Genomic DNA, 18,107 nt, shown 5'->3' on the forward strand with positions numbered 1-18,107 from the left:
AGTGTTGCATTGAATATTTGTTGATTCAGCGGTGCATAAATTTTTAGCTAGTGTGTAGGTGGCCTGTCAGAATCATCTTACTTACAGAATCATCTTAAGTTCAGCAGAAATGCTTCATTCATCAACTTTTAACAATGCAATCCTCTTTATTCTGCACTTTACAGAGGTAATAAAGCAATTTGTAATCATATATTGATTCACATCAAGATAAAGTGAATCTAATTTAAGTATGTATGAGGTACTCAAACAATTGTGAGTCAGATTAAGGCTGGTGATATTACTTTATGTTTCTGTCATCAGGTAAAGATGCCATAGAACTCCAGTGTACTAGTGGTAATGTCCAAGACAGTGATGCGACAATATTTCTAGGAGGCAAACTGAGTCATTATTTACTTTTTATTAATATTTTAAATAATACATAATTACAATTTATTGAAAACAGCATTCTTTAAATACAATGTTAAGCTATGAGAACAAAGTCAGTAGTCCTTTTTAATCACTCAAATGTGTAATGTTCAAGATTTTGAGAAATAATAAAGAAAAAAAAATATATATATCATATACAATCAAACAGGTCTGAATGAGGGAGTAGCTGGACTGTCAACCATACTTCAGACTGATCTGTGGTATTCCATGTTTAGCTTGTTCACATTGCAGTCTTCAAAATTACGATCAGCAGCCATAGATTTATGTACATGAGGTGTCATCACAATAGGAAACACATTGCCAAAATCCATTACAAAATGTCACTTTTGTGTGCCACCAAAAAATTCTCTTGAAAATAAATTATTTAAAAAGTCTGGAAGGTTAACCATCTGAGGATACCAGGGTAAAAGCCCCATGGTCTATTGTCTCTTGCTGACTTTCTGGAACTTGAAGTTAAATTAGTGTGACTTTCCTTTTTGAAAATAAAGTGTGTATGACATGTCTAGCTTTTTGTTTTCCTTGTGTTGCTTCTTTTGTTTTATTTTTGGTTTTTAAAATACAAACAAATGAGAAAAGAAATGAGTAGTGACTCATGTTCTGTGTACAATGGTTAAAAAAAAAAGATGGAACCTGTGCTGAAGACAGTGGCACTGAGGCGGGGTAAAACACCTCTGCACTCTAGACTACAGAGTCATCCTCTAATGAACTACAAATCACAGACCACTGAAAACCTCCCCTCCACCATGCTGACAAGAAAATGACTGGACACTCCTTTAAGAAATTAAAGTTTGACCTTTAAAACATTACATTCAGTTGTGAAACTTGTGAATGTCACACATTCATATAACTGACGAGGGAATGCATAAGGAAAAGAAAGGACTCCCAAAAATAAACACCTGTTCTGTGTCTCAGTCAAGCAATGTCTGTCTTTGAGTCAGGACGCTTAAGGCAGATGTTCAACTTTGTGCTCATTTCTTTAAACCGCATGCTGATAAGTAAAGGAGGCGTAATGCTCTTTTTCAACTGACTCATAATGAACCCGAAACAAAGTGAAAATCACTTTTGTCTCTCATGAGGGGAAAATGCGTCATGCTTCTCAGAAAATCATGGGTTGGGAGCATCATACAACGAGGGATTTATTCATGTCCTCGTAAGGGAGGCCCAGTCGGAGAATCTGGGTTCTCCCATGGTTTGACACCTACAGGCCAGCGTACCTGACCATGGTGAGGTAGCTGGAGAACGGACGGATGTCATTATACTTGATGCGTTCCTTTGGTTGCGCACGCACAGACACCTGCTCACCTGCATTCAACCTCAGCAGCAGGAAGTTGCCCAAGTGGGCGTCCTGTACCTTGTCCATGAGCGGACGCGTGTCAAAGGCGGCGGCGAACTCCTGCTCGCCCTGCGCGTAGCGGTAGTCCAGTATGAGGCTGAGGTCCACAGGAGACATGCGGCTGTCATCATTTGCTCCTCTGAGGACGTATGTCACCTGCATGTATATCAGGTAAAAGCCCTGCTCCTTCACTGTTATCCATGTGTGGTTGGAGTCCAGGTACAACTGGCTGCTTTGCCACTCCTCCGCCCAGGTCAGACGGCCGTCTGCACAGCTGCTGTTGACTAGATGGCAAGGAAAACCAACGGGGAAAAGATGATCACCTCATTGAATGAAAACCTGGAGTTCATCACAAGACATTTACAGTGACAATATCAACACCCAGAATTTTCATTCTAGTTACCTTATACTTAGTCTGATTGTGTGATTTGTGTGTGACTTGTGTGTTTATCTGTATAAATTGATTCTGTGTAATTTGTGTGTTAACGGGCCGCCCAATGGAGGATGGGTTCCCTTTTGAGTCTTGATTCTCCTGAGGTTTCTTCCTATTCCCCACCATCATAGGGAGTTTTTCCTTGCTACTGTCGCCTTTGGCTTGCTCATTAGATATTTGGACCCATAGTATTGTTTACCTTGTAAATCCTGTAAAGCTGCTTTGTGACAACATGTGTTGTGAAAAGCGCTATACAAATAAATTTTGATTGATTGATTGAGCTTTGACAAGCACTGGTTGATGTGCGCTTCAGGTAACATGACCGCCATGCAATTAGAATACATTATAACCTGCATTTATATTATATTTATGTTTGCATTAAAATAACTTAAGTAAGGCAACCTTTGCAGACATTTGTAGAAGAATTTAACAGCCCGAGCAACAAAACCCACTAAATACCCACTTCTTTCAAAAAAAAGATTCTCTGAAAGAGTCAAACCTCTTACCTTTTAGAAGGTAATGTGCTTTGGAAGTACAGAGCCACTCTGGAGCACACCTACCTGTTGGGTCAAGAAACAAATGGTGTTCTAAACTGATGAATACTGACATACTGTAGAGGAAACCCATACATCATGCCAAGCAGCATAGCAGAAACACCAAAGGAGAGTTACGGGAAACAGCAGTACAGCTTACCACAAGCATGCATCATAAATAAACCAGGCATACAGTACACTCACATAAACACACATATTGGCAACACATAATAACCTACACACGCACATACACACACGCATACAAATTTGAATAGTTTTGGCTGCACTTATTTTGCTAGTGGAAATTTTCTATAGTTAGACTCCATTACATAATGAGGAAAAAGCTACATTTGATACCATCTTAACACAGACAAGAACAGACCACTCACACACGACCCTGAGATAAAAACATCCTGTAGGCTATACAAGGCGTAACATCCTGTATTACAAATTGACTGTTACTTTAAATATAAACATTGACGTGTTTAAGACAAAGTGAGAAAGTGACTTAATGACAATTATAAGGCCCTTTTTAGTACTTTCAAATCATAACATCTTTGTTTATACTCCATATAGCAAAATATTTTATGAAGTTTTGGACAGGAGTTGGACGTCTTTTGCGTTAGTGACACGTCTGACATTTGAGCTTTATCATTTTATATAGAAAAGAGAAAAACAAATGTCAAGTTCCCCTGCTGGTTAGTGACGCTATAGGTAAGTCACTACTTCAGTGGCCAAGTGCATTCGGATGCTATAGGTCAATACTTAAGAGTAGTAGCGCTTGACATAACACTTTTCACGCTAGCTCAAGCTGTTTTAGTAGGCTAATACCGAGTTAGTATTTTTTACTATTATTAGTATTAGTTTTACGATATAAAATAAAAGTTTATAACATCTGAAAGGATTTAAATATGTATTTTACCAGACGCGACATTGTATGATATTCTAGCTTGAACCACAATACCTAGTCGTTGAAAGCAAATTATTGAGTGTTATAAAAAACAAAACTCGCTTTTTAGTAGCTCGGGGCGCATTTTGACAAACGCGGTCAGTAAGAAATCAAAAGGTTAACTTTGATGACAGTGTCTCTTCACGGATCGCGTGCTCGTGCGGTCTGTTCACACTGTAAAACGTTTGATGTCGAATGCATTCCGCTGAGATATTAATTCTCACAGGGTGAAGAAATTAAATCACTGGAAACCTACCGTTGTCGATTCCTTGTCTAAAGATTGCGGTTCCCTAAGAAAGTAAAGTTAAAAAAATAAATGAAATACAGTTATAAAGCAATTCGATTAACATCCACCAGAGAAGTTTTAAACAATAGGATTTTTTTTAAGTTTAACAAAGATCCGGCAGAGAACGAAGGGCAGGCACTTTCCCAACGTTTCACCCTTCAGCTCTCCGGCAACTGTCAAACACGCCCCCGGCCACTCGTTCCTAACATCTGTTACAATGTGGCCCAGTGACAAGCAAGTAGTTTTCACAGCAAAGGCGAATCCATCTCTGAACCTTCCATCCTCTATATATAGGAGAACCGATAACAAGATACTTGGGAATCACTTTCAAAGTCTAAAATTACGTTCGTGCTCTTCAAGAAATAACATAGCCTGCACGCACCACAAATCAGATAACTTATCTGGACTGACGTAAATAATTTGGCATCAGGAGAGTCGTTCCCATCTGACTGGACATTTTGACATAACGTGAACGTAAATATCACCCTTACAACATTCATAAAGGAAATAATCTGATTGTTTTAACGAAGGCATTAACATCATATAAAACCTAGAAGTAAAATATAGGGAGTTCATTTTTGCTTGTCTGCAAAAACAGCACGGAGCTCTCCCGAGTTCTTACCCTCGTCACGCAGAGCCAAGTCAAATTTGAGGCTATTACTGCAACGGTGGCAGCGATAGACATCCAACAAGCGAGCGCTCTAACGGTGTGTTCCATACTCACTACTGCTCCAGGAGACGCTCAAATAACCGCGACCTCTGACTGGAAGCTCAGCGTGTCAATACTTCGATGAAATAGTTACTTAACTTGTACGAAGGGTCTCCCACGCATCCCAGCGGACCTTCACTCCCCTCTGCTTTCTGTGGTTGCGACTTTTTATGGGGGTGGTAGCCTGTGACACATACCGAACATATGTGAAATACCTTAAGTGATATTGGGAGAAGAATTCATGACCTTATCCCAGGTGAGATGTTTTAAGTTGGTCGTATGCGAGTTTGAGGGGATTACAAAAATTCCACAAAACCCACACTAACCAAATACATATAAACGTAAATACAGTAAAACAAAAAACAAAAATAATCCTGGTAAAGAGTCTCCTTAAAAATATTACTTTCAGTAATATAAATATAAAAATATTAATATAATTAAAATATATTAATTATATATAAGTGTAAGGCAGCTTAGGTAGCTGGTTTTGTGCTAATCTGTAATGATCTCCGATATTCTTCTGGGCATATGTGAATGTGAATCAGTTGCTCATTAATCAGAACTTTATATATATATATATATTATACTACTGTGGTTTTGTTTGATTTAAAAGTTTTCATCCATCCATCCATCATCTGTGCTGCTGCTTAATCCCACTAGTCCCGGTCATGGGTCAAAGTTTTCATTTGTTTTTAATTTATTCTATTATTTTTGTAGTTTAATGAGTAATGATATGGACATCCCTATTTCTTTGAAGTACTGGTATGTATGTATGTATGTATTGTTTTAGAATGATGATGATGATGATGATGATGATGATGGTGGTGGCAAACAGGTGGACACAAAGTATTTATTTACTATATATTTATTTATTGCCTACCTCAAAGAACTGAAAGGTCAACCATGCTATACACCTTAATCTTTTCAAGGACAACAGGTGTCACCTAAAAATCATCCCCACCTCCACCACCCAATAATGGAACCCAACAATAACAACAGCATCAAACACACAACAAACCACTAACACTGTTTCAAGGAAAGGGCTGCTATGACAGGGAAAGCTCCATGTTCAGAGTATCGTGTCATAGCAGTAGACAACAAGGTTTCGCAGTGGGCAGCCTACGCTGAGGGCATGCTCAAGCAATATGTTTTAGGAGAGAGAGAGAGAGAGAGAGAGAGAGAGAGAGAGAGAGAGAGAGAGAGAGAGAGAGAGAGGGAAAGAGAGAGAGAGGTTTGAGAACCCCAGCAGAGCTGCTAAACTACCTTTACAGTTTCCCACTTGGTTCATGGCCAAGGGTTCTTGGATGGGGACCACCCTGTTTTGTACTTCCCCAGCCATCTTGATCTGCCATGTAGTGATGAATCGCCCAAACAAGGTCAGCACATGTAGGCTATAAGCACTCTCACTGGGTGTGGGCGTTCACAAGATCATGCACTAGCTTCTGCCATGCATGATCAGACTCTGATCACCTCACCCAGGGCTTGTATAGCTCATTCCGGCACACGTTTAATTTCCTGTCTTTTTTCGTAATGTGACTCATCTTTGTCAGCTGAATCTGTTTACAGAACAAACTTCTTGTTTCCCAATATGATAGGGACATTTCCTATATTATTTCAAAGGAAACCTATGTTTTTTTTTTTTTTGCCATTTCAGAAGCCAACAAATCGTCATAATAGTCCCATCCTTTAGTATCTTGACGTCAAAGGAGCTGCAATTTCCATTCCACCATCTGCTAAAAAATTTTGCTTTTTCCCTCTGAATTTTGTAAACAAACATAGAAGGCCCACACAGCCAAGGCCTGGAAGTGGGAGACAGGAACCTTTCTTGAAACAGCATTAGTGCACTGGGACACACTGGCTAGTTTCAAGTCGTTACAATGAATTACTTAGGCATACGTTTCCTGTGAATGTGAAGCTGGTCAGAGTAGAAACATAAAAATGTGTAGAATTTTCCCACAGGTTCCTCATTCGTACGGGCCGCTAATCCTGAGGCTTCTCACCAGCCGCTCATCCCCAATGAGCAATCTGATCAGAGAGCCGTGATCTTCCCCTGTGTCACATCAGCACAGTTTCACAGGAAGCTGAGAGAGAGAGAGGAAAGACTCTGTCTACATTAGTTCAGTTTCCACTCGGTGCTCTCCACTAACGAAATGGAAAACTGAAGTACTAACTGGGGCAGGACATGAGAGATCAATATCAAGGAGTGACTTTTTTTCTCTCATTCCACTGACACACAACAAGATACAGCTCTTACTTTATATCAAGGGCAAGGCAGTGCAATTGCATGGTTATAAACTGGCAAAACACAGTCAGTGACCCTTAGTTTTGGAGCATGTGATTTGTAGCATAAGTTTCCAGCTGGCTGGGATTGTTGACTGCAGCACATCAAAAGCATTGTTGAGTCACATTACGTAGATTTACAATACTGCTAATTAGCATTATCTGGACCCAGTCATAACATAACAAAAAGGTCCTTTTATGTCATGGTTATTATAGCTAAAAGAGATGTTGTTAGAGAGATCCATCAATAACAGGCATCCCACATCTTAATGCGACGTGAATGCTGGCATGGACACATGACATTAATAAAAACTCAATTGCTCACCTAGTCTGCTGTCCTCATGAGATGTTCTCTTTGTGGGACAGCTGCTGAATGTTAAGAGGGAGCAAAAATTATTAACTTGTTAACTGCCTTCTATACATCATGCAAATAAATGTGACATACATATTTGAATGGTCTTAATATATGACTGATACATGTATCATTTTGTGGTTACCTTAATAATGGTTTTTGTAGTCTTCCATTTGCTACTATTCTCATAAACTATAGCCTTCCAATAAACAACAAATAAATAGTTCAATTCTGTACAAGTTCGTCCAAAAGTTCTGTGTCTGCTGACTGAATTCTACTACGCATCATACAAAAACTATGGCTGATGCTAGATCTTTCAGTGCTGGAAACTCCGTCTCATCTGCTTCAGACCTGCACTCCTCTCTGGACTTGTTTTTTCATGCTGTACCCTATACTCTACAAAACTCTATATACTCTATAGAAAACTCTATATACTCTTTGTTCTTTTCTGTTTTTGTTCTTTTCAACATTGTTTTATTGACTTATATATCTTATACATTGTACATTGGGTTGAAAAAAACAGCTCATGAATAAACTGCATTATATAAGTTAATGATAAAATTGATAAGATAGTGATCAGATTGGCAAAATAATGCCATTGTAATGTACATACTGATCCACTGTGTGAATTATCAGAAGGATGTACTGGAAGAATATTACAGTGCATCACAGCCCTCTAGTAATCTAGTGTGTGTGTGTGTGTGTGTGTTCTAACTGCACAGATGGGTAAATGTGGAGGACAAATTTCGATTGGGGTGAAAATCACAATTGACAAATATGGCACATTTAAAAATTTAAATTAAAAAATTTAAATGACCTGTCCACACAAGACATCCTGTGATGTCCTGTAGCCATGGACGTAGTTTTGATTTCATAAGTGGGGGGGACACAACCTGGGGTGGCGAACTGTTGAGCGGGGGGGGGGGGGGGGGGGGGGGGGTTGAATGAAAATTGTTGAGCGCTGTGAACAAAAATTGTTGAGCGGGGGGGGGGGGAGCTCGGAGCTGCATGATCCTAGTGCTAGATTTGTCGCTATTTGGATATTGTTTTTTTAACCGTTAAAAAGTGGGGGGGACATGACTTCGTCGCTACTTAAATACTTGGTTTTAACTGTAAAAACTGGGGGGGACCAAAACCGGCTTTTGAAAAAGTGGGGGGGACATGTCCCCCCCGTCCCCCCCCAAAACTACGTCCGTGCCTGTAGCAAATCCAGGAAGCAGGCAAGTGAACCAAGACGCTTTGAGGTTAGCAGATCTTTGTAAATAGATGCTTGGTTAAGATGAAATCTATGGAGAATTACATTAATAATGATTAACACAGCCCTGCTAAAACTCCTCTATATTGCAAGGTGACAAGAATAAAAAGCAAGCTAATCATTTTGTAATGTTGGTAACAGCAGTCCCAAATCTCACTGTAAGTATATTTGGGGAAGTTTCAGTATTTTTAGCATGGCTAAAAATGACCGATCTGCCCCAAATACAACGAGCCTGTGTGAGAGACAGTGATGAACATGCTAGTCATCTGTCAAAAGTTAAAAATGTCAGTGTGTGTATATATACATACTCAGGCCTATGGAATTTGTTGAACATTTCCGGTATGATACTTTATACTCATCCACTATAAAAGTGTGATAAGAAAGAGTTTTGGGGAAATGGTTTGGTAGAAAGTGGAAAAAGCTGTATGCATTCAAACAAACACACACACACACACACACACACACACACACACACACACACACACACACACACACACACACAAACACACACAATTTATTTTTCACAGTCATTGAGGAAAAGAAAGTAGGCTACTTTTTCAGTTCTGTTTTTATTTATCATTGCCTAAATAACATTTGTGCTGTCCTCAGCAACTTCTATAAATAAACGACAACAGATTTCAATTTGCAGTCATTTTATGTTCCAAAAATAAAACCGAGATCCAGCAACTCAGGTGAGCCAATATAAATACACCATGTACATAATGTCCATAATCATAATGTCCATAATCATTGCTAATTAGCAACCAGTCCTTACTGCACAAGATTCGATTAATCTTAATTCGGAAGAGTGACTAATCATTATCATTATCATCATTATTATTATTATACTCCTTATTTGTTCTGGAACAAAGTTCTTTGGATTGATAAGTTGTTGGGGTCTCACTGCTGCTTCTCTGTTTTGTGCACCTGTTTCTCTCTCTATCTCTGATAGATGTTCTCTATTGTTTCCATGCTCTGGGAGCATGTGCACCGCATGAATCAGAGCTACTGGGAGTTAACTGGGAATAGAACTAAAGACTCCCAACGCACAATATAGAGAGCAAAACAAATTAACCAATCACATTAGTCTTGTTAGTACACATATCTGAACGCCATCTGAACCTCACCCTTACAAAGACCAAGGACGGGTTATTATACGTGTCATGTTTGATGAGAACCAAACATAAAATAACACCACAAATACATCATCCTCGATGTGAATCATGGTGTGATGATTGTTTTTCAAACTTATCATGTTTGATGAGAACCAAACATAAAATAACACCACAAATACATCATCCTCGATGTGAATCATGGTGTGATGATTGTTTTTCAGTAACAGTGCCTGAGAATCTTGCAGTCATTGAGACTACACGATTGTAAGCATCTAAGCTGGCCTGACACTGGTTCATGCAACAGGACCATGCAATAATCCCAAGCACAACATCAAATTGGAAAGGAAGAAAATAAAAAAAGGCTTAGGTTGTTGGAACAGCTAAAGTGCAGACCTCAAATCAAACCAAACCAAATCAAAATGTATTTATATAGCACTTTTTTACAACAGTTTTGTCACAAAGTAGCTTTACAAGTGTCACAGTCCAAGCCCCCAGTGAGGAAGCCAAGGGCGACAGCAGCAAGGAAAAACTCCCTAAGAGCATGAGGAAGAAACCTTGAGAAACCCCTGACTCAGGAGCAGAGACCATACAGGGTTGCCTCCAAGTATGTCTCGCTGCAGCCTGCAGGAAGGCGGAGTTGGACATCCAACCCCGCCCACATCCAACTCCACCCTCTAATGCGCTGTCGTGCGCCAACCCACTACTTCTTCATTCGAGAAGAACTGTGTGGTACTTGAAAATATGCACAATAACTCACAAGTGTTCAAGAGGCACGTCGTTGCGCTTAATTTACACATACCTCGTTTACTTTGTGTATCGTTCCACGTATGTTATTCATTATTTTTATTTATTGGGTGGCGAACGTAAAATGTTGACGGGGGGATGTAAAATGGACACAAATTAAGTATTATATCGCGATAGATCGATCGCCGGTGGTTGGCGCCAGAGCGAACTAGTAACTCATTGAATCATAGATGTAGATCAGAGGTAAATAAACTAGATTTTTTTCGGCGTGAGAAATCGGATGTGTGGCGTGAGAGCGTGTGAAGACGGTCAAATGCGTGTGTCTCATGCTCAATGCGTCAGAGTTGGCAACCCTGCTACTATAAGTACACTATTAAAATGGTAATGTTTACTGTTTACTGATAATGTTGGTGATAGAGAAGGGGTATGTTGGTAATGTTGGTAATGGAGAAGGGGTGTAATCAGGGCTTAATTTGAGCCGGATCCTGCCGGAACAGGATCCGGGAACTGTCTGCCTCGATCCGGTAACTTTCAAGCCTACTAATTATAAGTTATGAAGAAATCTGTCTGCGTTGAACCAATTAATTGAACAAATAATTCTATAAAATACATTTTTAAACACAAGATCCACATTCCTAAATCACATAAGAGCTCTCCTTTTTAGCGATGCCTTTCCGTGTCTCCCCTATAAAGCTAGTTATACTTTCGTGAGTGACCGTAGCGCGCGACTCCACACACATCGCGCGCGTCACATTCTTTGCAGTGTCCTCCTGAAACGATACGTGTTAGTGTAAAGAAACACCCCTCAAAAACAGGGGAAGGAACATTTACCTGACCAATTTTAATGTTGTATTGTGTTTCAGATTTGAAAAGTGTTGGAATTTAGGCTAAAGTACTTGAAAAAAAGTACTTCTGCACCTAAAACACTTATAAAACACACGTAAATAATTCTGGCAGTTCTGTTTACTGGGAGCAAAAACAGTCCGAGTTTCGAACGTAACATGGGCGTGGCTTCGGACTTGAGAAGAGGGTGGAGTTGGATGTGGGCGGGGTTGGATGTCCAACTCCGCCTTCCTGCAGGCTGCAGCGAGAGGCTTCTCAGCTCTCACGCAATGAGCGTGAGACACACACATTTGACTGTCTTCACACGTCACACATCCGATTTCTCACGCTGAAAAAAAAATCTAGTTTATTTATGTCTGATCTACATCTATGATTCAACGAGTTACTAGTTCGCCAACTACGCGATATAATACTTAATTTGTGTCCATTGTACACCCCCCCCCCCCACCCCCGTCAACAATTTACACTGGCCGCCACCACCGCCCCCCCCCCCCTTCTCCCAAAGATCAAATCTCACTCCAAGTGATCTTGAAAAGTTGGCAACCCTGCGTATATATAAGTGGCCTGGACGACACGAGTGAAATGTGAAGCCTCCGTGTGTCAGCTGCCCTCTAGTGGCTGGCTGCAGTACAGCTTTTAACCCCGCCCATTCCCATGTAAGTGATCGGGCCGGACGAGAAACTTTGAATTTTTATTACACGTAAAATAAGTTTTTTTGAGCATATATTTTGTCAATTCTATAACACCCGATTGCGTTAGTATCTCTCCCAGTGTTTTTCTCTACGATAAACAGATTTTATAGAAGTTATTAAATGTTACTTAAAGGGGTGTGGCGATAAGGTGATTGACAGTTAATAGCTGCGTTGATTGACATCTAATACCAGACGCTCAAACGTGAACGCGCTCAACAGCAAAACTCTATCAAAACTCTACAGCAAATCTCGACAGCACCTTTATTTATTTTGTAAAACGTCAAAAGTGTCTTTATACCACACCTCAATGTCTTGTTCTGCAGTAAATTGTTGTAACAGATAACGAATGTGATCAGAGATGGGGCGGAGATACTGTCCTGGCTACCGGTTCTAATGCGCATGCTCTGGCTCCAATTTTCATCTACTGCGCAAGCGCATCCAAGATGGCAGCGTCCATGACGGCCATCTTGGTAGCTTCAAAAATTCACAATGGGAGTCAACGGTGACGTACCGTCCATTATATATACGGTCTCTGCTCAGGAGTGAACCCATCCTCTTCTGGCCGACGCCAGTCACCATGACAAAAATAATTCCAAAAATACATAAACAAAGGCTTCTCTCCTTGTCTCCAAATCAGTTAATTGGATTACCTATAAAATATTTTATATTTAGTTTAATATTCGTTGTCATTATCAAATAAATTCTTTAAGACATTACTAGTTAAGTTTCCTGGAATTCACAGCGTGAGCTTTTTAAATCTGGCCTTTTTATATTTAAATGGAGATACTATAGCCTATCTAGAGCTGATCTGCAAACCTCAACCCCACTGAGAGGCTCTGGAGCTGTTACAACAACAAACTGTTGTAAAGAAGAGTGGACCACAGTCTCCACAATTACGTGCGAGTGAGAAACTTCTACAAAAAGTGGCTTAACATGTTGAATTATAGGGTGTACTCATTTTTTCCACACCTGGTTTTTAAATGTTGATTTAGTCTTTGGAAAATAATTACTACATATTTGCATACAATTTGAAATATACAGTACATACATACATACATACATACATACACACACATATATATATATATATATATATATATATATATATATATATATATATATATATATATATATATATATATATATATAGAAGTTGGTGTTAATTAACAGTTGGAGGGGTAATTGGTAGTAATGGCTTACTCAATAAAATATTTAAGTATATTTAAAAGTTTTTTTTTTTTAGTTTTTTGTGTCACTTTTTATTGTTACATTCAAATCATTCATATTTAGTCACTAATTTCTTGCATATAACTTTATTATTGTTGCATGTGGTGGCATCACCTTATGAACTGCTCTAATGTAGCTGCTACATCTTATTTTTGACCAAACGTCCTCTCAAATATACAGTAGTGCCTACCAAATGTCGGTTTCCATTCTAAAATGCTAGTTATATCGAGAAGCTACATCCTATAAGTAACTGGTTTGTGGAACTGATACTCTTTCACTCCTACTCAAGGTGTTAAGCAGTCTAGGGTTACTTTTTTTGACTCATTATTTCAATGAAAAACCAATACTTTTACTTGATTGTGGTTTTTATGCTACTCTACCCAACTGTTTCCTGAGTGGCAGATCTCTTATCCGTGCACGCATCAAAACACATTCTTCATCTGTGTCCAGAAGGACCTGTGTGAGATCTGCAGGTGTCAGCTATGGGGATTTTGCTGCGATAAGGGCTGGGGATGCACAAGATGTCGAAGAGACAGGTATTTGGTATGAGTTTGCAACATGAGTCAGTATGTGTCAGCATGACCCCTTGGGTAGGAGGGGAGGTATCTGAAAAGGTTGGCGAGACAGGTACAGTATTAGGTTTCAGTACCTCTGTCTTGCAGGTTACCATCCACAGTACAATGCATGTTTCGCAAAGTTTGCAAACGGAAGAACAAAGAATGGGTTGGGGGGGGGGGGGGGGGGGGTTGTGGGCTTCTGTCACTTCTGCTGAAATGAGACGCAGCCACATTTCTGTCTTTTCCACTTGACTTTTTTTGGCATCTGAACAGCGTGCGGTTTTGCTCTTCACGTCGTCACAGAGAAGGTCTCAGTCTCGCCAAGTAATCAAAACTTCACATGCTCCACACGTTCCTTCGCGTGCCACCGCACCTCAGAGCCGTGAAACCGAAACGGCTGAACTGCACAGGGAAGTTTGAGTGGTCATTCCCCAAATTGCCTAAAGTGAGAAACATGGTCAAAAGGTAAAATGAATATATAACCATATAAGGCTTCAAAAATTGAGGTGAAAAATTTAGGGAAAAATTCCCAAGAGCAATTCCTGAAGGGAACACCACAGGTCCTGCCACAAGTAGTTATATTAAATACATATAGATAATGTAAGGGTAAATAACTTAAGGGTTGTACTTGCATGGTCAAATATTCTTAAATAATTATATTACTGCTACTACTACTAATAATACCAACAACAATTAGTTATGGCATCAACAAAAGATAAAGGATGTTTCTGTCACGGTGAGGCGGCCCCCTACCGGTCGCCATCGTCCACAGCGGCTGTTGTTGTTGTTGTTGTTTTGTGACGTCGTGTGCGTCCCTCAGGTGGGCGGAGCCCGTGGTCCGTCTCACCTGAGGGTCGTTTGTTTGCCTATATATGTCTTGTCTTTGTACCAGTTGACCGCTGGTCATTATATCCTTAATTTGGATCAACTCACGGGTTTTTGGTTTGCGCACTTCTTCATTAAACCATCCTTTTTCCCTGAGACTTGGCGTGATCGCTTCCTTTTTGTTCGCACTCCCTGCCCGTCACAGTTTCCTATGACACCCAAGGTAAAATTCTGCATAAGAGGTATGAGAACCATATTTAAAAGTCCTGCATCACAAATAAACATCTGGCATTTGTAGCTAACCAAGCAATTTTAAAATGAGTAAAAATCCAGTAAGTTGAGTTGATTTTAATTGGACACCGCAGATATGCTGTAGTAGAAATGCTGGCCCTGTATCAGTGGAGTGGCGACATTAAAGCACATGATTGAACAGTGAGGTAATGGAGTGAATTATAAGTGTACAATTTGAAAAGTGGTTAATTCTGTTGAGAGACAGAAGGGAAGAAGTAGGTCTAGCACATTCTCAGGCTAATGGTGTGTGTGTGTGGGGGGGGGGGGGGGGTTTAAAGGATGGTAGGCAGTGGACTATTCACAATTAATATACGAGACACTTACATTCAACATGGCAACCATGAAAGATGTGCATCACTGCTTCATCCATAGATGACACAGGAACTATTTCCAGTAAAAAAAAAAACACGCGTGTCTTTGCCATGGGAGAACATCCAGGTGGATGTACCATACTGCTGATCTGATCACTGGTGGTGTAGGCATACGCTGTGCATCTCTACATGTTTTGAATGAGTGTGTACTACGGCTTTCTCGTACACCACAGTGACCTTAACACTCCAGCACCGCTAGCGGCGCACAACATCCTACCAGGACACTTTGTGCCTAATCTTCCGTTAACTAACCACCCTGACAAAAGTGCAAAGATGGCCCCTCTAAATGCAGATGAAATGGAAAATATGCAAATGGTCTAAATGAGACCGCAAGGTTAATTAAGGAGGACTTCACATTACAGCGGCTTCCCACTTTCATAAACGGATGATGGAAGGAGGCCAGTTGTGACGATCTCGAGCGCTCGCCGTCACAGTGCTGATATCGCCATGTAAATCAAGCAATGACTGAAAGATCTGGAAGAGAGGAGACAGGCGGCGCTGATCCACCAATGATGAGCTGAGGGCAGATGCCTCTACCACATGTCAGCAGATGTCAGGAAGAACTTGGGGACTTCTGGAGCACGTTTGCACTTATGAAGCATGTTTGTCATGTGTCCTAATGCTTGTGTAAAGGTAGTGTAGTTCTAACCTAGGGATCTTGCATCGTGTGTAAAGTGGGCACTGTACACAGCATAGTAGGTCAAAATGGATTTTTATTGACATCATTCACAGAGTTAGTGACGTTGTTGGGGGGAATAACCCCAATCTGTAATTTAAGACAAGACTTAAGACCATACAAACTCAACAATGCCTTTTTTGGTCACCGAAAGATAGCTTGGAATTGTGTGTCTGTGTGTGATTGAGAGAGAGAGAGAGAGAGAGAGAGAGAGAGAGAGAGAGAGAGAGAGAGAGAGAGAGAGAGAGAGAGAGAGAGAGAGAGTGAGAGAAAGAAAGAAAGAGATGGCAATCCCCTAGGTACCTATACAATAGCAGCTTCTTTCTGTACAACTATTTCTCTGTACATCCATAATTTACAAGTATGAACATTGCATCACGTGTGCAGGGGTGGATATGGCTGTGAGGGGCCGCTGACCGCGAGAGGAGGAAAGAATCACAGACATGTCTGCTGGCCAGGCCGTCAGACACCCACTGCTTCCATTACTTGGCAAACTGGACTGCCTCTGCCATCTTATCAAACATTGGCTTCGCTTCGGCCCCTCAGCTGATCCGCTTGGTCCCTCCACTGCTGTAGTCTTCCCTTTAGTGCTCACTTCCTCACTTCATGTTCACTCTGCCACATGCTCCCTCGCTTTCCTTCACCCAGTCACTGTATCGCCTAGCCGCCTTCTCACACAATCTCAGATTCCCCGTATCGTTGCCATGGCCAGACAGGCCCAGGTCCGGCTAGGGCGGACTCGGTCTCTCCCTTGCTCCAGCTGCAAGGTGCCCCCCCCCCCCCCCCTCGTGCCCTCATATACCGGCCCACCAGCCTCAAGATTCACTGAAGAGAACCTAAAAATAAATTAAATACAATTCTGCACTCTTAAAAAATATATACATAGCATTGGCATGTGATGCTCAGCTGTGCCGAAGAGAAACGCTTCTCCTGTTTGGTCTCCCTTAAGAAGTTTGTGCAATGCATCTCTCATGAGCAGCAGTGAGTTCTCAGTGGCTGTTCAAACACTGCACTCTACAGGCCAGCATGTAGAATCACATGTTCTGTGAGTAAGGTTAGGAGCGACTCAACATCTGTTGGATTAGGCTGAAAACAGCTGTTTGAATAAATCCATACACTTGTTATACAGTCCATCTTTGCTGAAGATCCATCAGTGGTGCATAAGTGGGTGCCAGGCCACTCTTAGCAAATATAGGTAACGCATATCTGTCCGAATGACTGTTGTAAAAGCACGAGAGTTGTTTAGGCTACCATGAGTCCTAGTTGTGCATGTGCAAGAATGCCTTTGTGTGTCATTATTAAAAGGAGTAAAACTGGTGATGCAAACACGCCTCCTCTCCTAACGGAGCTCAAGGCCCGCGGCCGATCTCTGTGCCCCTGTAAACATCAGCGTGTGGCGTCCTTACTCAAGCATGGCTACACCACTGAGCTCCCGCTAGTGTCCGATTTTATGCACTGCCCTTTTCTTTAGGCCTGTGTGTGTGTGTGTGTGTGTGTGTGTGTGTGTGTGTGTGTGTGTGTGTGTTCCTGGAAATCCAGAAGCATCTGTGTGGGTCCTTTAGACTCCCACCATAAGTTACAGGTTAAACAGCTATCTGGAGGCTCTGTGGCCGACCCGTGTTCGCTGTCGGCCAGACTCTGGCTCCACGGCGCCCTCCTGCCCCTCTACCGTTTGCAGCGCCGCAGGTCCACACCCCCGTCAAACCTTGTACAAGTTCCCCGAGCCGCTGAGGGTGAGCTGGCCGGTGGGGGACATGTCGCAGGCCTCGTCCTCAAGCAGGCCCGACACGTCCGCGTTGGGGAGGCTGTCGTGGTAGCTGCTGAAGCTGATGTTGTCTTCCTTGAGCTCGATGGTCCAGAAAGGTGCGTTGAGTTTGCGGTTCTGGTACTCGCGGTAGGCGTAGGTGCCCGCTGCCACGCCCATCAGCGCCACCAGTACCACGATGATCACGGCCAGCACAATGATGTTGAACTGGCCCCAGGAGAACTCGGTAGAAGCGGCACCCGGGCCGGCTGTGCCGTTGGTCGTGGCCAGACTGGAGAGGAGTGTGGTTGGTGAGGTCTGGAGCTCTGTGACGTTGGGACTGGGAGTCATGGTGGTGGAGAACTCAGGAGTGGGGAGGACTGGGGAGAGTGAGAAATATCAATGCATGAACATCACATGTACAGCACACATTGTTCATGGATCATTTCTAGTGACCTTCGTTTTG

The 18,107-nt window shown here is 41.6% G+C and overlaps 2 protein-coding genes across 2 annotated transcripts in view; both read right to left on the minus strand.

Annotated features, from left to right (window-relative positions):
* Nucleotides 1–382: 382 nt before the first annotated feature.
* On the minus strand, nt 383–15,832 carry LOC143519742 (uncharacterized). Its single transcript, XM_077013493.1, has 6 exons — nt 15,759–15,832; nt 7,275–7,318; nt 4,768–4,853; nt 3,927–3,964; nt 2,699–2,748; nt 383–2,043 (listed from the first exon to the last, which is right to left on the minus strand). The coding sequence occupies exons 1-6, from the start codon at nt 15,830–15,832 to the stop codon at nt 1,625–1,627; spliced, it is 711 nt and encodes a 236-aa protein (XP_076869608.1). The 3' UTR covers nt 383–1,624.
* Nucleotides 15,833–15,916: 84 nt separating this feature from the next.
* The window catches only part of LOC143518895 (multiple epidermal growth factor-like domains protein 9), a 53,982-nt gene continuing 51,791 nt past the window's right edge, over nt 15,917–18,107 (minus strand). The window contains 1 exon segment of the mRNA XM_077011771.1: nt 15,917–18,021. Coding sequence (XP_076867886.1) covers nt 17,597–18,021 — 425 coding nt within the window. The 3' untranslated portion in view covers nt 15,917–17,596.

The sequence above is a fragment of the Brachyhypopomus gauderio genome, chromosome 7 (genome assembly GCF_052324685.1).
Source record: "Brachyhypopomus gauderio isolate BG-103 chromosome 7, BGAUD_0.2, whole genome shotgun sequence".
NCBI lineage: Eukaryota > Metazoa > Chordata > Actinopteri > Gymnotiformes > Hypopomidae > Brachyhypopomus > Brachyhypopomus gauderio.